Source organism: Taeniopygia guttata, chromosome Z (assembly GCF_048771995.1).
Source record: "Taeniopygia guttata chromosome Z, bTaeGut7.mat, whole genome shotgun sequence".
Classification (NCBI taxonomy): domain Eukaryota; kingdom Metazoa; phylum Chordata; class Aves; order Passeriformes; family Estrildidae; genus Taeniopygia; species Taeniopygia guttata.
The window spans coordinates 57,308,690-57,333,065 of record NC_133063.1 but is presented as its reverse complement, the minus strand read 5'-3'; the positions used below and the strand labels follow the sequence as shown (position 1 = coordinate 57,333,065).

Sequence of the window (24,376 nt, the reverse complement as noted above, 5' to 3'; positions counted from 1 at the left end):
TGCTTTGTAGTCAATATATATTAACAGAAATCCTATGACCTTGGAGTTGACTGCAAATACAGCAGCTGATGTGATTTTCTTTTTAAGACAGGTTATTTTTCTCAGAGTACACAATTCTCTATTTTTAGTAAAAGCAGGGACACAGATAACACCACAAATATGGACTGCAAACATTTCAGCTGACAGGTAGGTGCTACTTGATGCTAACTGCCCAAGGAGCCGAGGCAAGACTGACCTCTCCATGTGCAGTATGGAGAGTACACTTCTCCACAGGAGGCAGATCCCACCAACCTCTTCTCACAAGTAAAGCTGTATCTGACACTTTGTTGTCTCTCCAATTAACATTCTTACAAAGCTTTTCATTTCACGTTCAGTATAGTCTTACCTGTTGCAATGCAAGAGCCGGCAAAACACTTTGTGGTTTATGTTCATTATTTCCCCATTATCCTTGCACAAAGTACATACTTTACACAGGGCAAGCATTCAAAACAGTGGAAAAATACTTACCTTTGAATACTTTATCTCTAGTCAGAACTGCAGAACAAGATGATATCTGAAGCTTCTTAATTCAGGTAAAGGTAACAGCTATATTGCTACTTTTCCAGATTGTATCCTCCATTAAAATTAGATGAACTCCTAGAACTTTTGTTTTTAAAGCAGAAATGGAAGGTTGTATGATTTTTCAGTAAAACCCCCCCCTCATTTTTGCAGAATCAAATTACTCATTTTTGCAAAAACAAATTACTGCAAATTTACTCTAACTACACCTCAGAAAACAAAATTCCCATTTAAGCAGTACCCCAGTTTTGCTGCACTTGCTACTTACACCCACTTACACAAAAATCTGAATTGCTAAAAAGAAACCAAACCAAAACCAAAACGGAAAGGAAAAGCTTGAATTAATTTGACAGAACACTAAAGAAATATTAAAGAGTGACTTTCAGACTTCTGAAAGCCTCTAGCAAGAGCTCAAAGGCTTTTCTTTTTTTGGTTGAGTCCTCCTACCTTCACAAACCAAGGGCAGGACATATTGAGACGTGTTTACTAGAGAGATTGACCAAGTCTCTGTTAGTCCTTGATGGCTTGTAACATGGTGTAAATTGCACTACACAGCACCAGTGCAGGCACAGAAAAGATTTTACTCAGTCATGAAAATAAGTCACATAGAATTCAATCAGTTCTGCAAGAAGTGATGTACTTGTCCAAACCAGGTCACAACTACCTCGACTGCATTAATTCTAATGCCTGGTCTTCAAAGGGCCTTCAGTTTTACAGTCTGCATAATCCAGAATTATCCTTACTGTGGCATTATTTGTAAAATTAGAAAAAAAAAAACAACTCAACTAAAACAACCACAGAAAAAAGCAACCATGCAAACCCTATCACAAAATGAAGGGATACTTCCTCTTTTCCTTCCTGTGCTACTGCCCATGACAGATACTTCATCTAGGATAAAGTAATGAACCAAAAATGTAATGAGAATTCAATATTTGGAAGGAATTGAAGTCACACAACGTCACAGAATGTTAGCACCATTAGGTCAGGACATCTCAGCTGTTAGCAAGACTTGGTAAAAGACTCATATTTTATATGATAAATTGTACAAAGATTCAGACCTTTTCCTCCTTAATCTTCAGTGATGCAAGCCTCACTGTCAGAATTCATGGTTACACTGGTATCTCTTTTAGTTGTTTGCTGCATATTAATTATCTTTTCAGCTGAAGATACTAAAAAAAAAAAAAAAGGAATTGAAAACTATCAAATTATCAGATCAAGTATGACATCACGTAACAGTCCTAAAATTATTAAATAGTGGTAAAGCAGAAAGCTCCTCTTCAATTTTCAACCATGTAATATTCCATTATTCTGCAAGGGCTAGAAATTCACACAATTCCTATGGAGTAAGAGCTCCAAAAAATAGAAATATCACCTATCAGCTGATGAGCAAAAACTTCACACTCTGTGGAATGAGCTGCATGACTCAAAATACACAAAACACTTTAGAAAAGCCAATCGATGAACAGGAGTAATTGTCCTTGAATACATCCACAGCAGATCTCAACTCTCATGGCTACCCAAATAATCCAGAGTGGAAACCCTCACACACTCCAGAATACTAGCAGGAAGGTGCTTCAAGGCTTACTGTTTGATGTACAAAACACACCTCTTCAGACACAGGCAGAATTTGGCCCCTTCTCTCCTTACCAGCAGCTTTGAACTGGTAAGGACTTCTTCCACCAGCAGCTGTGAACACTACGATTTCTCAGCAGAACTTTTGAGGAACACAACATTTATTTCCTGGACTTTGTAGTTGCATTGCATAACACCACACTGCAGTGAAATTTTTAGATGGGTATTCATGATCTATGAACACAATTCAATTCCAGTAACAGACACCATTAAAGAAGGCAGAATCAACTTTCAAAAAACTAATTTTAATCAAAACAAAAAAATTGTTGATCATTAACAAGTTTATAAAACAGTGATTTAGTTACATAAATAAATTGATATCAGTGTATCAAATCTTAATTACTTTCAACTTCATGAGCATGTTTACATGGGTGATGAAGTACAACCTTTTTATCTATTATAATAAATAAAATGGAGAGCATGAAATAGTTTTTCTAAACAAAAATACCTACAAACATACCTCTAGCATGTTCTCTAATGAAGGGAACAAGAGACACTGGACAACTTTTGCACCAAAACATAAAAACTGCTTTAAAAAGCACAAGGATACAGAACCATCAGCTAAAGTAAAGACACTATACTGTAACCAAAGTTGGTATTTAATAATATAATGAACAGTTTGGTAGTTAGATCTCCAGTTTGGTTATTTTAAAGCATTAAGACAAGGCAAGATAGAAGGCTGCTTTTATTTGAGTAATTCTAGAGAAAATAAAATATATTAAAAAAACAAACTGAAAAGTAGAACAGTCATACCTACACAACTTTCTGTCCTGCACAAAGTCAAAATACCTATGCAGAATATATATATATAATATATATATGTTATTTGTGCACAAAGGTTAGCTTATTATTAGCTCACTGCAAAGGCGTAACGTATTATGTCAATAATTTTGGAAAACATTTTGCGTTTTGTGTCAAAAAGGATATTCTTTAAGTTTTCTAGGCTAGGAGGCACAAACCCCAATTCTGGCATACTGTATTCTTAATGCTAAGGCTTGCTGCTCTGGCTGTGTATTTTTGTTGTCCCTCTTTACTATAGTGCCTGTTACAAGCATGTGTGTATGTGTGCATACATATATATGTATACACAGGTTGTATAAATATATATATATATAAAATTTTCCCCAATAGGTATCAGTCCAACCATGCAATCCAAAAGGTGGCTCTGCATAGATGCCCAGCATATAGTTCACCACCTGAGCCAACCCTGAAGCAAGGCGCACTTTAGTCCTTCTGATAGGTTTTTTTTTTTGTTTAAAACCAAGCTACTGCAGCTTCAAGTATTTTGCATTACATAGATTTTTTTATAAATTAGTTAATGTTATATTTTTTAATATTCAGACATATACTATAATATATATACAGTACAATAAATGCTCTCATTCTTTTTTTAGTTTTTTTTGATAAATCCCTGAGAATGTATGTTGACAGTCGCTAAGTTTCCACATGCACAAGCATTGTGTGCCATGCTTCTGGATGAACAGCACTGCAAAGCCACGTGGTCAGCCTTTTAACTATTAATATTTCGTTTGTTGGTTTGTTTAAATATGCTGAAATGTAAGGATGAATTACAAAGGAGTAAAGCTGAATCCATTCGAGGTACTTATCACAGGATGGAGGTGTTTTGTTTGGTTTTTAAAGCCATTGCAATATATATTTGTTTTTGAGGCTGTGAACGTATACAGAAAGAACAGGAGAGCGATGTGGGCTTTTGCCACTTGACAACATATACTCAGTGTAAACCAAACCTTTTTTAACCCCTCTCTCATACAAAACAGAAAAAAGAGAAGAAAATTAAACACACAAACTTTCACAACATGACAGTTTAGTTTGCAAACTCAATATAACTATACACATATAATACCGGTGTGGCTCTGTTTCTTTAAGTTAAAAAGGATACAAAGGCAGGCTCAAGTAAAAATAAACCACCCCTCCCCCCCAATCCCCCATTCACACATTTTCATCAACCAAACCGTTCACGAACCAGCATCATCAGTTTCTTTTTGCCTTTGTAGATTTGTTTTAGGTTGTCAATAAACTGTGTAAACTGGATGTGACCATCATGAGCCATTAGGAAGGTCTCTCTTGCCTTGCTGAGGAACTCTATAAACTCACTATAGTGTCGTGGGCTGATGTGAGTGAGACGTGAATGAGTCGTATTAATGTAGGCTCCGATTGTGGCATCCAGGAGTTGCCGTAAAGGGGCTTTGTCCAGTGACATGAGCTTTCCAGAGTTCCTCCTTCCATGAAGTCCCACCATGCCAGGAGTGGTCAAAGTACACCTTCGCAAAATGTCCGACAGTACTGTTGCACACTTGACACTTTTGACCACTAGAGGTATTATAGCTGCAAGCTCATTTTTCCCAAGGGAGTGGCTGAGCGCACATGCCCACAGAACGTCATTAATGGCAGGGTGTGTGTCCTGATTGTAACTCAGGTTGAGATGTGTCATGGCCAAAGTGGCCAGCTTGTAGGCCCGCATGGGGTAACCCCGGTGCTCCATGTATCGTGCTATGGTAAAAAGCTGCGAGTAGCTCATGCCAGCTGTAGCAGCATCTAGAACAATTTGGTAAGCGGTCTCAAAAGCTATGTGATCCTTTTCACATAGGGTCAGTGCAGAAAGGGCACAGTTTTGAGGATCCTTCATGGCACACTGTAGAGCAAGCGTCCTAGCACTACCAGCCAGCTTCTCCTGCTGATGGCAGTCGAGATGCAGACGGACGATGGTGCTGTTGGACATCACTGTTGTAGCAACAATACTAGTGGCTTCTGTTGGAGTGAAAAGCGTAAACCAGTTTTGCATGATACTATCCAGTGCGTAAACACCTGGGGAGAGAAAGAAAGGATTAGCCACAACTGATAAAAGCCACCAGAGATATTCAGTAGATTATATTTCCCACCAAGTCTAAGAGGTAACCAGTACATCCCAGCAAGAAGGGCTCACAGACAACAAGGATGGAAAAGAACATTAAAACTAAAACTACTGTACAAACTCTGCAGCAACCACATAAACCCAGAAAATTGCAAAAATTGCCTTGCCTGCAAGATGAGCTTTAATTTCCTGTTGTGACAGCTGAGCTGTTTTACTTAAGACAATTTGGGTAAAACATTCTGGTTTATTTCATCTCATCATCTCAAAAGCAACCCTCACCTTGCACACCAGGGCAACTGCAACCTCTTTTCTCACTGTGAATCTCAAGGCACAGCACATGTGAAAAGTAGGCAAAATGGCTTTTTTAAGAAAACACCATGGCATACTTTAGCAGAACTTATTAAGCACACCTTAAAGCAATCAAATTCCTAAGTACATGATCATCAAGATCCTTATTAGAGAAATACAATGAGCAATATGAACTATTGGAGATTTTATTTCTCAGTGCCACTGTATTCCCAGTGTGTTTCGCAGGCGGAGGAAACACTGACTGACGGGTTCCATAGTTGTAGTGCCTTGTTGCTAGAAGCAGTTAACACACATTTGTGAGCCCACCTAAAACACACACAGAGGTCTTCATTTTCTCTGCAGGACTCTGATGCTTACCAGGCACTTCATCACTAATTTGCAGCAAACCAGCATAGCCAGAGAATACAGTATCTTCATTTAAATAAACAGATTCCTAGCATTACCCTATTGATTCTTTATTGTGTTGATTAAGTCTCAAGAGTACTTTGCATGCCATTTTAGGTTCTTTACAGGACACATCTATCAGAATATGTAAACCAATTTAAAGTAATTTTAAATACAGTATTTTATTTGTTGAGATGCAGCTGCACAAAATAATACTCAAGTACTAATATATATAAGACAACCTCAGCAAAAATTACCTCAGCAAAGATATAAAAGCAATAAAACAAGAGGATTGCAGGAAAATTTGCAGACACAAACGACTTTCTGGCTGAGAGCATACAATGGCAAGCTCTATTTCCCCATGCTATTGACACCAATGTAAGGCCAGCTAAGCATAAAGCAAAAAATAAATTAATCCAGAGAATAAGCAGCAGCAATCCTCCTGAATTCTGAAACTCAAGAAGCATCTGTGCAATACAATCCAACTCAGAAATACCAGAAACACCGTTACTGGCAATTAAAATGGCTCAATTATCATAAGTACTTAGGTTGTTCCCATTAGCATTGCTGCTGATTTTTGACTTTTTTTTAACAGCTATACAGCTTTTAATACAGTCTCAATTTCAGATCCTGTATCCACATTTTGAAGATGGCAAACCTTAACACAGAGGGTTTATGAGATGCCTCATAAACTATGAGAAGACATGCAGGAAATTTATAGCAAAGCCCAAAATGATCCAAACATGCTACTTGAGAGAGCACTGATCTCCCAGTTCTTCATTGAGTATTTTGGGTAATAGTATTTGCATCTGGATGCTTCCCATAGGTTATGCACACCTCCACCTTATGGGGGAAAGAAGTCACACTGCATTACTCAACTATTGTCTCACTTGCTTTGTACCTAAAAACACCCACTAATCACTGCCATGATGTGTTCTCACCAAAGGAATTTTAGAGATGAACATGAAGTGGGAGGCATTTGCAGAACTTGGGTGTTGACAAGGAAGATCAAAGCTTATAAGAGTAGCTGACAAGAGAAACATTCAGAACATACCTACTTCTGTTGCACATGTTACCAACCACCTCACCATTTCCCGCCGTCGCCAATTCAGCGTTGACAGCGTCATCCGCATCACCTGTTCAAAGAACACAAACAAAATAAAAATTAAATAGCAAACCAAGGCCATAGACTAACAGGAATTCTGAAGTACTCAAACACACTAGAGTTAAAAACGGCAGTCTCTTGCCCTCTCCACTCCATTTCACCTTTTTCATCTGCTATGTCCAACAATTTGAAAAACACTGCTCAGGTATTTTTGAACAGCATACAGACTGTATTCCACCTGCACATCCTTAAAGGATAGAGGACAAAGACTGTTTTATCTGGGGACAAGAAAAAATGCTATCCCATAAAAAAACAACAACCAACAATCAATTACCCATTATTGAAATTATATTACGTACCATCTCCTCCCTCTATGCACAAGTATATTGGCAATCATTATGTGATATTCCAAGGCATAGAATTGTTGTAAGTAGTCAGATACTGAACACAGACAACCAAATTACAATTAAGTTGAGGAGAAAAGAAGGGGTAATCATCTCTAGGCCACTAAAGACAGCACTGAGACTGTGTCTTGCAGGGAAAGCCTTACTGTAAGAAACTACACACCTGGGAATTGCTGGGAATTACACTGCTATGCACCTTCCTTCTGGAAAACAAATCTTTAAGTTTCTTAAAACACCTTCAGTAAGCTTGGAGCAGAACAGCGGGCAAATTCTACAACAGTTCCAGTTTGTTGGTTCTGTGACATAACTTTCACTAGACCACACTGAAGACGTTCTGATGACACTGTCAGCCACAAGAGAGTATCCATGAATACATGAATACCCAAAGTGTGCTGTTTCTATTGAACGATACTTGGTGAAAGCTTGAGGTGACACACAGGTCAATTTCAAGGACTTTTCTCTCTCACACATAAACCTTTAAGGTAAATGAAACAGATTTCCACAGTGACCATGGAAATTTGAAAGCCTAAAAAGACATATAGAACCCTCATCTTTTTGATTAAAGGTTTTAGTATGTTTCTTCAGCATAAGAAGAAATTGGGAAAATACCCTTTCCCCAAAAGTCTTTGGAGCTTTATTTACTGAAGCAAAGTAATAAATGGTTTTCTGATCTTTGTATGTTTTTTGCTTTTTTTTTTTTTTAAGAATTCCCTAAAGAGGGATGAAGATATTTGTTTTTGTTGAAATTAACTGCCTAAACTCTAAGATTCAAAAGTGTCAGTGTTGGCTGTCTCCTTTTAGCTTGTAAAGTCTCTTGTCAGACCCTGAAAACTGATCTGCAGTACTTGCACACCTCAACCACACTCAGATGCATCTGACTATACCATAGCTTGTGGAGCACAGGATGTTGATGGAAGTGAGAGGGCTGTTGTCAGTATGCTCTGCCTTAGCAACCAGGCATTATGGTTGACCTTGGTTTTCAACAAGCATGTACCAGTTCTCATTAAGGGGAAAGGAAGAGAAAGAAAAGGAAAATACCCCTGAAGACCACACAGAAAATACAGTGCATTTCCAGCAAGAAGAGTAATTTTACTTTCTAGCCAGTCCTACATATAATCCTGAACCCATCACACTGGTCTTCTCTCATCCCTGAACACAACAGAACAACAAAGGCCAGCTCTACCTTCCACTTGAATGGCACAAAGGGACTGTGCAGATTCTTGGTCTGTGTTTACCAATACATTAAGCTTTGTAGTAGAAAACAAAACTTAAGATCAAGTCCAGATAGAGCCCAAAGACAGTATCCTTTCCTGTGCTTAAAAGCTACGTGCACCAACACTGCATCAAATTTCTTTCTTCTATTATAATAACAACAAATGAGGGAAATACCTGAAGGCCCAACTCCAGAGAAACTTTCAGAAGAGTTATATCTGGCAAGCTGTCCATGAGTGTTGCTATTTTAAATGCATCCTGGGCAAGTTTGAAGATGTGTGATGAGGAGTGGATATTTTTCTGGATGGACTCTAACACTGTTTCTAGTCTCCGAACATCACCTGCAAGGTGTAAACAAAATCACCAGAATGGAATAAGCACCCAAAACACCCAGAGATCAATTATAACTGAGCCTGACATTGCTATGCAATAGTATGATGTTTCAATTACACACAGTCTGTTTTTGGAAACCTAAGAGACCACAAACTGCTCTGTCTGAAGGTATTAGTGCAGTGCAGGGCCAAAAGTCATGCTGATTTGTGAACTTTAGAACTTTTGGTCTCATAGTCAATGTCATGTGTCAGGAGAATAAAAAGGTGTCTCATCAGCTCATCTAGCTACCAGCTAACTAAATTAAATACATTGCTAGAAAATTATATGACAGATTTAAGCCAGTTCAGTTTGTTATGCCCATTTCAAACTACTGCCAGACTATGACCTGGACTCCTAAGCATGAGTTTTATGATCTGTTTACCCATGCGATATTAAAAACACACATTTAGTTGAGTACGTAACTGACAGCAATGTACCTTTGGCTGCTGTTAGCATGGTTGATGCCAGCTCACACTGCTGGGATTCGATATGACTTAGGGTGAACCAGCGGGGATACCGGTTTGGAACAACAGATGCAATGTGGTGAGGGCGGGACAGGTCTCCTGAAGGAGCTGTGGATTCCAGTACCAGCAACCTGAAATAAGAAAGAAATCCTCTTTCATTAAACCACTACTATACTTGGTTGCTCATGGGCTAAACTAAAGCTGCAAGAATACTTCGTATTGTCTATAAAATATGCTTTTTCAGTTTCAGGGAAAAAAAAAAAAGGAAAACCACTTCTCTTCTTCGGGAATCTCGAAAGTTCACTTGCCAAACTTTCTGATATCAACAGGTGTTTTTAACCTAGTGGTATTTTATAATGTACCCTAACCAGATGTTAGGGTCCCAAACAGCAGTGATAGAGAAGTTTCCTTTAATATGACTTTCAGACTCCATTTTCTCATCAAGTATTCATAAGTCAACAACAATCTTACCCAACAAGGAACATTCATACTTAAAAAATTCAAATTAATGTGTTGTTGACTACTACAATCCAAATGACAGCCACAGCAAAGATATAACCTTACTGCCCTTGCAACACACTAAATACTGACAGTACGTCAGCTACTCTATAAATGTCAGTACAAAAAGTCAGAGTGAACAAAAATAGGCTTTTTTTTCAATATAGTCAAGCACAGTTTCAGCATATGAATGGTTAAAGAAACAGTAATAAGGCTGTGTGCAGAAGAAAAGCTTTTCCAGTGCTTAGCTTCTTGATGGCTCTTAGTATCTGAGGTCTGTTTCTACCAGCTTTCATATGCATGTGATTTTCTAGAAGGAAGCGATCTGTGAGGATCAGAGAAGTTGCATCTCTTTTGTCCTGCAAAGAGACAAAACTGCAACTACTGAATATTGAAAATCCAGCGTGTTGTTTTTCTGTGATAGACTATTTCTTATAGAATAAGCCCATTTAAATGTAAGTTACAATTTCTTGTATTTAAATAAATACCTAAGTGCTGTAAGCAGCTGTGGAGTATGTTGTTGGTTTGTTTTTTTTTTTTTTTCTTTTTTTGCATTAAGATGGATTTGAGTTCCATCAGGTTTTTTTAGATTCCTGAAGCATGTGATATATTAGTAAAATAATAATACAGTATAGTAATATATTTAAGAATTCACTGAGAAAGGTAATTTTGAATATATGGAAAGGCATCTAGCAGGCCCATAAAAATACAACACACCACCCAAATAACTATCACACACATGCAAGAGCATGAAAATAAGAAAAAAAAGTAGTATCAAATCAAATCTATTCTCCAGCAGCACAAAGACACCTCTTCATAAACACATTCTAAAGCTGATTTTTTCCAAGCATAGAGTGAGGTTACAGAGGTGCATTATAAGATAGCTTCAATTAACAGAAAAGATCCTAACTATTAAACTAAGAAAGGGATTAGTAGGTTATGAGTAAACAGACAACAAGTATGAAAGAAAGGCTGTTTTGGAGAAATCTTTTGTCACTTTGCATTTCACTGCCGGCTTCTGTGCTCTTTTGCTGAGAAAAGATGTGCTGTTGTGAACTGGTGCCTTTCACACAATTTTGGCAAGGTTAGGGAACACCAGAAAAGTTCAAGTAGATTTAGTATTCTTAACTATTTTTTCCCCTTTGAAACATCAATTATTTAGTTAGATTTTGGCAAAGCTGCCTTGTGAATAAACACCATTAAAGTCTGGTCCCAAAGCCTGGCTGAAACTCAGGCTTAACAAGGGATCAAACCAAACTAAGCCAAACATTCAAGTTCAGATTCCAAGTGAGCAGTCAACTGCAGATCCACGATCTCCAAGGCTATGCGCCATATGTTTCAGTGCTGCAAGCAAAAAACTAGATACCAGTGACCATCAAGGACTGCACAACCTGATCCTTGCAGATCTGAGATGCATACATGAACGGCATTCTGGTCTCAGTTGCCATTTATTTCATGTTAAGTGTAAAATACACTAAAATAGGACTCAAAAAATTAAACAGCAACATGTATTTTTAAATACAGAGAGGTTAAATACACCTGAGCTGCCATGGGTAATTGACCTTGTAGACTTGTATGTAGACTAAAACTAAACACTTCCATCTGAAGAGCAACTACACGGATCTTGGGAAATTAAATTTTTTAACAAACGTGAGTTAAGAAATATGCTTCACTTCTAAAAGCATGAGCAGCTGTAGAGATTTCCATGCAGCACCTTTACTAACTTTCACATGGGATTGCTGTCCTTGCCACACAGCTACTTCCCCTCTCCCATGGAAGACAAGATGCTCAAATTTTCATCTGACCCATTCAACTTCTAAGCATGAGACAGACATTCCATCTTCATGTTTGCTTTATTCTTGTCCCCTTAAGGCAGTATTACATTACTTTTTCATTTGGTTTGTATTGGGAGTCCTTTATTAACTGAAGTAACATTCTGGTGTGAATGGAAAGAATAATCATCCTTCTTCAGGAGAATTTAAGAAGTGCAGAAGAATGCAGACAGACACAGAATAGAAAACATCTGAATCTGCCATCACTACCCTTGAAGACAGCAGTCCACATTTCTGAAGAGTGCCAAATATCAAACTACAAAAAGAAAGATTATTATCTAGGACAGAATCTTCATCTGTCTTATAAAGTGACAAAAAAATGGCTATAGAGTGAAAACAGCCCTGACTACACCGATGTCTCCTGTGATTTTACCAGATGGAAACAAAAAGACTATTCTTTCTTATACTGGTCTATTTAGAAAGTAATTTCTTTGGTTGAGATGACAGCTTTATAACAAATGAGGGCTGGAGCTACCCAAGACTAACTGGAGATTTCATCATTTGGATCTTTCAGTGTCTTGTTTGTTTTTCTAGTTGAGAAAGGAAACTTCCAAAAAAGTTTTCAGTTTTGACTGGTTTCTTGGCAAATCCTTGTTCAAATGAAACTGCATATTGACTCCATGTTCACTGAGGCAGTCAGGAAAGCTGCTGATGGATGACTACTCCAGCCTTGGAGGATCATTTCAATAGCTTAGTTTAAGGAGAAAAAAATCCATACAAACTTAGAAAAATCATACCTCTTGAGAAATACTTTAAGGTAGTAACTGAAAACAAATACAAAACAAGTATGTTTTATGAAAGAATTAACTTTTTTCTTTAAAAAAACCCCAAAATCAAACCAAACACAACCAAATCAACCAAGGAAACAACAAAACCAACCAAAAAAACCCCACGTACCAAATTTTGTACTATCTTCCTGTTCTGATATAATCAGTAATTCATGCACTTACCTTGAGATAAAAGATTAGCAAACTTAAGTGGCCCCAGCTTTCTGATTACACATTTGAATGTTCTCAATAGTTCATCAGTAATGTACTTTTATCTTCTCAGTCTATTTCCTAAAATGCTAATTGTAACCAGCAAGTATGCGTGGTCACTCTTCACATTTTTAGACTCTTCCCATAACATCCATTACTAGACTCTCTTGGAGGCAGAAAAATACCCAACAGGCTAAGCAGACCTTTGGCTTAAACTGACAGCTATTTTGCTCTTTTGCAGGGCCTCCATTTAGTCCTTCAAACACAGGAATTGTTTTCACTCCAGTTAGCTTTTTGGAGAGAGTACCTCCAAAATAAACACCTCCAAACCATACAGACACGACCTGTTTGATGAAGCTAAATATTCTTTATGTGGATAGGGCATCCTTCAATCACCGTGTAACCATGCTTGGTGATAATGACCAGGAAAACTCAACATTTTTTCTTTTTTATCATCTAAGACTTGACTGCTCTTAATATTCAGCTGTGGCTATTCTTTGCAAACCACCAACTACTAGGTTCTTGACAGTGAGCAGACAATTCAGATGGGACCACTTTCTTCCCTGCATTCTATATGGACAACAGTTTCACTATTGTCCACATAGAATAATCAGTATCACTGATCATTTAGGCCCTTGAAAATTCATTCAGAAGTCTTTTCTTAGATATCATTACCAATCTGACCTGTCCTGAGACAGCACACACTGAACACTGCCTGAGAAACATCTTTTTCCTGATTACTGAAGACAAATAGGATGCAAACCAGACATTTTTCAGTCATTGGATGTAGTCCGTTTAGATCCCAACATTCACGCAGAAGAGACTAAGATGTTATGAAGCACCAAAAAATGCACAGGCTCTGACCACACCCACTCCATTGTTGAGAGTCAATTTATAAAGAAGATGAGTGTAACAAATTGTCCAGCTGAGCAGACTAAGCAGCAAACAATCCTGAGACTTATGGTAAAATACGTCTCCTTATTTCATTACGAATACCATCATGCACACACAACCACATGGGTGGGAGAATCCATATGCTAAAGTGGCTTTATAACCCAAAATCTTGCGCCCCACATGTGGGATTCTAGAATTATCTGAAATAGAAAATCCTGTTTTACAAGTCTAAATAAACATTAATTGGACACTTATAAATTATTATAATATAGTTACTAAAAATACCATTTTACTTTTATAGATGACAGAACCAAAACAGTACCTCCTTGACTCCTTGAATGGAAGAATACGTATTTTAGAAAAAGCAAATAGGTCTTGATTAGCAAACCTTTCCTTCCTTTCCATATCTGCTACTCGTGCTCTTTTTAGACTACTCATGAATACGTACCGCATGGCTCTCAGTGCAGTTTTGTATGCCAATTCAGCATCATGAGGTAGGAGAGAGGTGAAGAGATACTTGGCAAATGTGTGCATTGGAACACTCTCTCGATGGATGACTTCCCCTAAGCCACTATATGGTCCACCTGCAGGAAAGAGAAACAGAATGTCAGTCTTTACAAACTGCTAGACCCCAACTTCTGAACCTTTAAAAGCATTCGGTACACCTTTAGCTAGAAGTGGTATTCAAAGACTCCTGCTTCACCTTACAAAAGGTGAAGTTACATTGCTACTTTCAGTGAAATAGATAACACATCATATATACACAATGTATTACAGTTATATTAAATACCATGTATTATTTAGGAAAACAAGATACACTGCAAATTGTATAATACTAAGCACACTGCCAGTGCTTATACGAATGACAGAATGATTACAGTACTTCATGGGACTCATTCAGCAAATCTGGTATGCAAAAGTAGAAAGTCATAATCCTAGCTCTGCCTCCAGAGAGTTATATTATGCACATCAATACCCATATATCCTGTCAGTGTGCCACTGCTTCATCACAAATTCACTATGAAAAAAAAATGATGACCATAGAAAAGTGTGCATCTTTAATTGAAATTACATGACTAATCACCACAGCAGCACCTGATCCCTCAAATGTCTCACCTGACACTGGCATTTAAATAACCCTTTGGTCTGAGTGCAGTCATGACTCAAGTCCCAGGTCCTACCCTTGGGTCACAATAACCCCAGGCAGCTCCACAGGCTGGGAACAGAGTAACTGGAAAGCTGCTCAGTGGAAAAGGACCTTGGGTTGCTGGTGACATGAGTCAGGGTGGCGAAGAAGGCCAATGGCACCCTAGCTTGAATCAGCAGGACCAGGGCAGGGACTGTCCCCCTGGACTGGGCACTGGTGAGGCCACACCTCAAGTGCTGTGTCCAGCTCTGGTACATCACTCCAAGAAAGACACTGAGGTGCTGGAGTGAGTCCAGAAAAGGGCAATGCAGCTGGGGCACGCTCTGGAGCACAAGTTCTGAGAAGTAGATGAGGGATCTGGGAGTGTTTATCCTGGAGAAAAGAATGCTCAGGGCAGACCTTTTGATTCTCTACCCCTGCCTGAAAAGCCCTAGACAACCAGAGACAGGATAAAAGGAAATGGGTTCAGATTGTGCTAGGCAAGGTTTAGACTGGATATCAGGAAAAACTTCTTAACTGAAAGGACAGTCAGGCATTGAAATAGGCTGCCCAGGGCAGTGGTAGAATCACTATCATTGAAAGTGTTCAAATTAAGTGTGGATTTGTCACTGAGGAACATGGATTAGTGGTGAAGATAGTGACGGCTGGCTGAATGGCTGGACTCAATCATACTATTAGTCTTTTCAAACCTGAGCAATTCTATGATGATGAACACGGGCTCAGATCATGCACCAAAGCTGGCTGTTAGTCCAGTATACCCACATGATTTCAGAAATTCTATTTTATTTATGTGAAAACTATCCCTATTATTGGGGAAATGGATTTTTCTTTTTCAGTAAGGTGTAGATTTCAATTTGATAACAGCAGAATCATGTGAGACAACAACAAAGTCAAATGCAACTATTTACTTGCTGAGTTTCAAAGGTTCACAGTGCATATGAACCCTATTTCTTCATTTTTTCCTGCACACCTAAGACTATTATTCCTGTTAATAGGAAAACTATGTCAAACAGTTTTTGAATTCAGTGACAAGAGGTTCAGGCATTAAATGCTGCAAGATACAGAATAAGAACATTGTATTAAATATTACTGGACAATTGCACAGATAACACTCAGTAGTCCCAGAAGCTACTACTACTTCTACTAAGACTCCAACCAATCACACTTGAAAGGATGGATGCATGGATGGATGGATGGATGGATGGATGGATAGCTGTGTGAATGCACTTCTGTTTCAGCAATGCTTTTGACTGCTACCTTAGCAAAACATGCAACGATAGAAATCACTAGGCATGAAAAAATTCTCCGCTCCATAGGTGGATATTTCTAAAGACTAGGGCTGATTGCAAAGGAAATGTCAAAGATTTAATAGGTGACAGTTTATCTCATAGCCATTTGAAATGAAGCTGAAAGCCATTCAAATCTAGCTGGCATTGCTTGAATAAAAGAAGTCATTTCATGTATGTTTGTCAGTTGGTGGTCCAGTCATAAACTCAGTCAGGAGACAAGGAACACATGACAAAGCATTTATATGAAAATATATTCAGCCATTAACTTAGCAGTCAAGCAAAAAATCAGAACAGTTCTCGCAAAGCAGTTTTATGTTCTGCTTTCCCACATACTCAAATGGTAGCTACACACAGCATGCATTAATCTGCATTAATAGCAGAGAAATTAGCTTAATATTGGATTAAGTCTTCTTTATTGTATCTACCAAATTTCAACTGAAAACTCACAGTTGGTATGATCAGCACCTTCCCCTCCATGTAAACTAGCAGTTTCTGCCTAACATGGAGCAAACTGAAACTACTGCAGAAAAGCCAGCTTTCTCATCACATACTAATGCAAAACAACTGCTGCACATTGCTCACAACAGCAATTTTTTAGGCAGTTGTATTTGCAGAGTTCCTGTTATGATCAGTTCTTTACTACTCTTAAGAAAATATTCAGTGATCATAGTAGTAAACTGAATTATTGGAGAGTATGTCAGAAAAATCCTGCCTTTTCCTCATAAAGCATCCTTACCAGTGAACAGATGTGGCAAACTGATTTTATAATGCAGAGGAAGCCTGTATGCTAATAGCTAGATCAAGACAGTAGTTTTTCTTGTCAAAAGGCCATAAAGCAGCTGTACAGACACACCATGATGGAAACTTTCCCTGTGTTGCAGCTTCTTTGCAGTTTCAAATCTAGGCAAAAACAGTGACTTAAAGCTGGGAACCCTAAGCAACATATTGTACCTCTTCCATAAAAGACGAAGTTTTAAAGGACTAATGTGTCACAAAAATAGAGTAAAACCTGACTGCTGTGCAACCATCTCTCAACTTACCTAGGGCAGTACCACACTCGCCTTCAAGCCATGTGCATGCACTTGAAACCTGGGTGTCCCACCCAGCTTTCAAAAATCTGGATCATGCCTTTGGCTAATTTTTTCCCAAGATTCCATTCAAAAAGAACAAAAACCAGAAAGACAACCTTGGAACCCATGACATCACTCTCTAAACATGATGCTTATGTGCTACACGTCTAGCCTTTTTCAAAGTTAAGGCAAAAGTATGCATGTTCATATACAGAAGTTATTTCAACGCTGCCTAATTCCAAAGCACAAATTGTGTGTCATGTTCATAACTTAGGCACAAGACCAGACCTGAAGCCACAATATTTGGCCAAATACTTTAATTTCCACCTATGACATAAAACTTCAAAGGCAAGTAATCTTCTATATTTTCACACATAAAATGTTGCATTTCTGTCTCAGCAATTATATGTGAATTTTATGAGCTCTTCACTTTGGCACAGTGGTCAAAATCTTCATATATTTATAAAGCTGCCAGTATAGTTCCTTCCACAGAATACAAGGAATACTTAGAATTTTGGTATCTGGGAACTGTTGATAACTGATGTCTGTATTATATAATAGTTAGCCCAGAGTGTATAATCAGGTTTTTGAGATTGTGACATGCAACAAATGTAAAGAACAAAGTGTATTCAAAATTAAAATAAAAGGTCAGTATATGCCTTATCTCTGCAGTCACATGGTATCTAAGTATGGCAATTTTCGTACAAGATTTGATAAAAACGTTCATGGAATTCTAAGCAAAACAAAACATGAAGAATGTAAGGCAGTTTCTACAGGAACACTAGTTCTGTGTACTTGTGTCAGTGGAGACAATTTAGAGAAGCAGTTAGCATATATATTCAGCTACCTTCTAATAGGAAGACTGCTTGTTTTCGAAAAATCTTCACCAGAGTATCATCCAATTCAATTTCTTGTAGCTTAGAAATGAGCTGCTCCTCATTTCGACAAACCTTCTCTTGTGCATACAAGCCATCTGGCATTATTCGCTGCTGTCCCAGCCCTATCAATGCTACTTCCACAGCCAGAGTTAAGTAAGATTCCCCTTCTTCTAGGAACTTGTGTGCAGGCAGGTGCTGGTACTCCAGAGATTTGCATTGCCCCAGGTTCTCTGTAAGTGGTGACACAGAAAGGAAAACACATCAGCAAACCATTTTAACCCATAATCTGCCTTCAATGCCACATATACAAAAGCTTCCACCGTTAGTACTACCATTTCAGAATTATTTAAATTATTAACCAGTCTCAAAATACAACACTCCAATCTAAAATATGTCATCTGATTCCGTATAGCATAAATACACAAAAATAATTTGGTTTTAAATAATCCACTCAAGTAAAAATAAAGGTTTTCATTTTAAACCGCACAATTTTTAAAAAAGGCAGCTCCTCCAGCTTTGTGTTAATGAGGCCAAAATTGCAAGATACATTCCAATTTCTTTCCCTACCCATTTCTTTATTTCCTTAAAGCCCTGATGTGCAAGAGGAAGGGAAAAGTGCTTTTACACCTATGTAGATGTCGGTTGAAGTTATTAGAATTGTGCAAATACACCAGGACCGGGAACTCCTCACCTTTAATATATGCGCTGTTTGCTAGCACTCTTTTCATGCTTTTAATTTGTTACACTTGTGCTTATGATAAAAATGCATATTGTTAACATTAGAAGCCCTATTTTTAGTAAAAAATTACAAGGAAATCCCACACAGGCAAAGCCATAAACTTTTTTAAAGACTGCTATCAATTCATTTGGCACTTCACAGACACAACATATGACAAAATGCTATTTCAGCTTGTAGCATTTTACAGTCTAATTTGGGAACAAAAAGTTGTAGTTGTCAGATATAAGGAGATGCGCAACTGCAAAAATGGAAAGGCTGAATGTACTTGGAAGACTGCATGTGTGTGTACAAAAGGAAGTTACTTTTCTGCACACAATATTTTTATTTCATGGGGTTGTTTTGGTTTTTTTAGTAACAGCAGAGAATCTGATTTCCAAATTTTTTAATTGCAAGATTTTCCAGAACTGGTGGGTAAGAGAGTAGAGATTTATTGAAGAAAATCTAATTGAATAAAAGGATTTTTGAGGCAAAGTCTCACGAAGATTGTGGATGTGTATATACAAAAGCTTCAGGTAAAGTAATGAATCCAGTTTCTGTCCACACTAGTTGTGTTAAGAAGTTACCCCAAAGGTAGAAAGAGACTACGGAATTAATCAGTTAAAATCCAGGGGAGCAAATACTGAAATTGAAATGGCTATACATATCCTATCCCTATCCTAAATCATGTATTGATATAGCAACACTATTTTCCAACTCCTACCACTTACAGACTATGTATGTTTCTAATTTCAAGAGTTTTGTCATTGTTCTGGAGTATTATGAACACTGTAGCTAAGAAATCCAATAACATCTAGGGCTGTCTTTAGGAGTGTTGCCAGCAGGCTGAGGTAGGTGATCTTGCCCATCTGCTCAGCACTAGTGAGCCCACATCTGGAGTGCTGTGTCCAGCTGTGGGCTCCCCAGCAAATGGGCATGCTGTAGGACATCTAGTGTGGGAACACAAAGATGATTAAGGGACTGCAGAGTCACTCATATAGTAAGAGTGAGAGAGGTGGGATTATTTAGCCTGGAAAAGAGAGGGCTCAGGAGGATCTTACCAAAATGTATATATATCTGATGGGAGAATGTAAAGAAGACAGTGCCAGACTCTTCTCAGTGGTATCCTGTGACAGGACAAGAGGCAATGGGCACAAACTGAAATACAGGAAATTCCATCTGAGCATAAGAAAACACGTTTTAACTATGAGGGTGGTTGAACACAGCAGGAGGTTGCCCTGGAAGGTTGTATAGTCTTCATACTTGAAGTTGTTCAAAACCCAAATGGACACAGACCTGAGCAATGTGCTGCTCTAGGTGACTCTGCTACAAGCAGACTAAGTGGACCAGCTGATCCCCAGAGGTGCCTTCCAAACTTAAAAACTCTGTGATCCTGTGATTTCCTGCAATTTCTCAGAACGAGGACAGTGCAATGTATGTGGAGAAGACTGCTGCTATGAAGTCATATTAGGTTTTATTTCAAACATGAAATACGGAATTTTCTTCAAGAATGACTAACTGGTAACTTTAAAGTGCTTTCTTAGTTTATACATTTTCTCCCCCTTGTGCTTTCCTAAGGCATGCAAATGTAAGTTCTTATGCTATATAAATAGTGACTTTGAAGCTGATACAAAAAGGGAAGACAGAAAAATACCTCCAGTAAATGAAGACATGTACCAGACTGCTGCATTTTCTTGGTCTTACCCGTGAAATCGGAGAATCCATGGAAGCTGTCATCGTCCACCCTGCAGGCTTCCATCAGGCTACCAAAAAGGGTGCCAATGGGGTCCAAAGGGTGTCCCACCCAGCCTTCAAGATTTGTTATTGAGGTTACTCCCCTGTGGAGAAGTTCTGTGGCAAGAAACACACACAGAGGAGGGACAGAGGGAAAGAAAGCTCTTGTAAGCCCATCAAAACAATTACACAAGTGAAACCGCTTAAAATGCCCTTTCTGCAGAATTCAAAGCATTTCCAGGTAGTTTCTGCATAGAAAGAGAAAATAATATCTTTCAGGGTGAATTCACTGCCCTTAGTGAATATGTAAATGGGGAATAAGAAAAGAGAAAAAATGGAAGCCAGACATTTTGGGCACTAGCAAGCTTATTATGGGTCAAAAATTTCAATGGCAATGACTTCCGAAATCTCTTCCTTGATACTACTAGAACTCTTCTGAAAATGTCTGCTTGAAGAATTACAACAAGGAACTTTTTTGGTAAAATATTTACAACAATTTGCTCATTCAAAAAGACACAGTACCCTTTTTACATTTTTAAGTTAATCTGATGGAACTGAAATAAATTAAAATATTCTAAAATATGTTCCAATTTCATGAATTATGAGCTCATACAGCACCTCTCTCTTTCTTTGTCTGCACTAAACTCAGGATGACAGTTACTTAAAAAAACCCCAACAACTGTTTAAATGAGGTATACAAGAAAAAATTATCTTTTTATAGGATCCAGTGTATTTTTGGTAATTTTAAGATTTTAGTCCAGAAATATCTTCATAAATATTTTTTCTGTAGCCCTTATCCGTTACTTGGTTAGAATAAAGCAAAAATGTTAAGTGCAGTGAATTGGAGGAAGTGTGATTGTGGTAACAGGTATTTGCTATTCCCCAAATCCACGTCCTATGGCAACAACTCCCCTTGACACTCTCAGCTTTTTTCCTCCCAGACATACAAACACAAGTAAATAATGAGAGATCATTTGAGAGTATTATTGACTACCCTCTAAAAACTGTATAGAAGCCATTATAGCTGCTCTGCTTCTCTGCCTGTCACACAGTAACTTTTACTGCCCTTCACTCTCTCTTGTTCACAAAGCGTCATATAACTGAGTAACCATATGCATTAAACTTTTAAGTCCTGCTTTCTCCTATTTAAATGTGTGGGGATACAAAATGAAATACAGACACACTGTCAGGATGGTAGAGTTTTTTTTCAAGAATCCACTGGTATGTAATATGAAAAAACCCAAGTAAATTATCCCTTTACCTAACAAATAGTAAATACATCAGGGTGACTTCTTACTGATTCACTTTGTTCTGTTTATTCTGTTGTGCCTACTTGTGAGCTTCTCTTGTGTCATGCCAATCAAAGGCTTCAATTGTCTCGTCAGAGACATTTAACTTAAAATCACACAAGGGGCTCCATGGATCAGATCAGCTACATGAATAAAAGCCAAGCAGAAGCATGGGGTGTTTGCTGAACAAAAAGCCTAGAGCTGGGCTGTAGCTGCAGTTTGCCTCTGGTTATAGAGACCAGCACACTTTATGGTATTAAAAGAGTCTTTTAAATATTCCCCATGAAATTAAAAAATAAAAGCACTGAGGGACAACACAGAAACAACAAACTACTTTGTTTCAGGGCAGGATGGATCACATTATCACATTTCATGCACTTTTTAAAAACAATAATAGAATATTAGGTGATAGCTACAGAACCTGCTCACAAGGAAAGGAATTTAACAGAGTTGCTGAATGTCTACATGCTGCACTAGCAACTGGTAATGAAAAGAGGCACTATTATAACAAGCACACTTGCAACAGATTCCTCACACCTACCAATGGTACAAACATACAGTGACACAGGCACCTCCCTTCTTAACAAAAGAACATTTTAAAAAATCTTACTCCATTTTTAGGTGTGAAAAAGATACAGAGGTACATAGGAACTGCAGCTAAATTTTTTTTCAGTTAGGTGCATATCTTCTAAATGCTCATTTCTGGGAAAACATCTGAACACACACTTGAAAAATTTACACGTGACTTAACACTGGTAGTTTTGACTACAAAACACGAGGATACGCACAGTTTAGAGTAACAGAGAAGAGCTAATATAAAATTTGAATGAAAAGACTAGTGTAGCAGCTGAGAAAGTAATTCCAGTTTTTCCACATACACTCTTCTACCACAAAGCTACCCCCTTCTTCCACTGCCTCTTCAAACTACGAAGGTTCAGAGCAAAATCATTCTGGGTTGCAAGGATCATGTGCCAAAGAAAATGTATCTGAAGGAGAACACCCCTTCAAAAAAAAAACAATAGTAGTGCTCAGTAAAATACCACAAATATTTTATAAAAAACTACATTAAAAAACCCAAACCAACAAAAAAAAAACCCAAAACCAGTCAATAAAACAACAAAAAAAAACCCCACACAAAAACTCAATCCCCCTCTCTATAGAGAATTTTAAAATTTTAAGCATTTTAAGAGATTCTCTTGGAACACACTGCCAAATTTGATGATTTTTGTAGTTCAGACTTTGCCTCATTGTACCCTCTAGACTTACACTTCAGATTATAAAGCTCAGCAAAATTATAGATCAGAGAAAAAAAAAATTAAACACCAGACATGCCAAATGCAAAGTCACCCTGTAAACAGGGTGACTGTTTTCATTGTGTAACCAAAACCTCTGACTGGAATAAAGACCCTATCATGCCATATATATTGGAGAAGGCCTGTAAGAGCCCTGCACAGCTCACAACACAGTTTACAGAAAACCTCTGACATCCAAAATGTGACATTACCACTACCCAGACTGAAGAGTTAAAAGCCATCTCTTTCACTTTAGTTTCAAAACCAGTTTCCTAGTTTCCTCATGTAAACTTCCTGGTGTTACTGTCAACTTGCATGCCCTTTGCCCTCCTCTTCCCACATTTACCTTTCTTCTGAGCCCGGAACATTTCCAGCTGTTTTTGCTGCTGCCTCCTTAGTGTATTAACAATAGCTATTGCTAGCCTCAGTGCTTCTCGTGGGTATCCATGAGATCGTAATGCATCCACCCTTGCGCAGGCTGTAGGAACATGTTCTAAAACAGAAAAAGTAACTGAAGAATAGCAACACCTCCATAAATGCAATGGCCTGTTTTGCTAGGTTACTCAAAAGGGCTTTTTTGTTTCAATTTTTTTCTGTTTTGTTTTTAAAATTATGCAAGAGATACTTAAAGGACTACTTCTGTGCCAACATTTCAAGGGAACCTCTGTTCTTTTTGCCAGACTTTTCACCCGTCTCCCCACTACATCCCCCCTCAAAATAATGCCATAGAAAATAAACAAAGCACCGAGTCACAGAAACATCTTTCCGGTTTAGCCACTTACCATGCCAGAGGGGCCACCCCTGAGAGTCAAAGAGCAAGTTTTCAGTGTCGTCATGGTAACAGTAGTTGGTGTATAGGTCACTGCTGATAATATGCTGTAAGTGGCTGTCCTGCCAGTGCAGATCGCATGCCTCAATGGCTCGAGTAAACACTGTCCGATGTGGCCTGTTCGATGAATCTGTCATTTTCACAGGTTTAGAAAGCTGCATCAGGTTTTACTCATTCATATACGAATCAGTCATTCACAGTATTCCTGTCTTCTGCCTATTCACAACCCCCAGCCAATGGCAGTCTGCCTTGCCCTCTCTCCACCAAGCACCTCACAGATGACATTTCGCATCCTATTATTACCCAAGAGCCCAGATGACGTGTGTGCCATTCATCTTGCATTCAGAGAGAGATCTAGAAAGCAGCACAGCTGATGCCAGACAGGACTGTGCACAGAGAATTCCTAGAGGTGAAGGACTTTCAACAGCAAGTACAAAGTAGAAAGTATTTGTTTCATATTATGTTTCAAAAACATAAAGACGCATTCAAGCATCCCCAGTGTCTCTCCTCAGATCCGCAACTGTCAGAATAAAGGAGGGATAAATTGCATTAAAAATTTGTAGTTTTTCTTTCTCAGAAGAGACGCTAACTTTAAGCACTTGTATAACTTTGTTAGTCAT

At 38.2% G+C, this 24,376-nt stretch overlaps 1 protein-coding gene across 4 annotated transcripts in view; it reads right to left on the bottom strand.

Moving 5' to 3' along the window:
* Positions 1-2,414: 2,414 nt before the first annotated feature.
* Positions 2,415-24,376, bottom strand: part of ZSWIM6 (zinc finger SWIM-type containing 6) — a 107,007-nt gene continuing 85,045 nt past the window's right edge. For all 4 annotated transcript variants that reach the window (XM_030259031.4, XM_072922600.1, XM_032744590.3 and 1 more), the window contains 9 exons: positions 23,710-23,886; positions 23,274-23,420; positions 20,317-20,463; positions 17,867-18,127; positions 13,962-14,097; positions 9,286-9,443; positions 8,654-8,817; positions 6,810-6,891; positions 2,415-5,016 (listed from right to left, as the gene is read on the bottom strand). In XM_030259031.4, the coding sequence (XP_030114891.4) occupies positions 4,154-5,016; positions 6,810-6,891; positions 8,654-8,817; positions 9,286-9,443; positions 13,962-14,097; positions 17,867-18,127; positions 20,317-20,463; positions 23,274-23,420; positions 23,710-23,886 (2,135 nt within the window). In that variant the 3' untranslated portion in view covers positions 2,415-4,153. The remainder of the gene's footprint in view (positions 5,017-6,809; positions 6,892-8,653; positions 8,818-9,285; positions 9,444-13,961; positions 14,098-17,866; positions 18,128-20,316; positions 20,464-23,273; positions 23,421-23,709; positions 23,887-24,376) is intronic.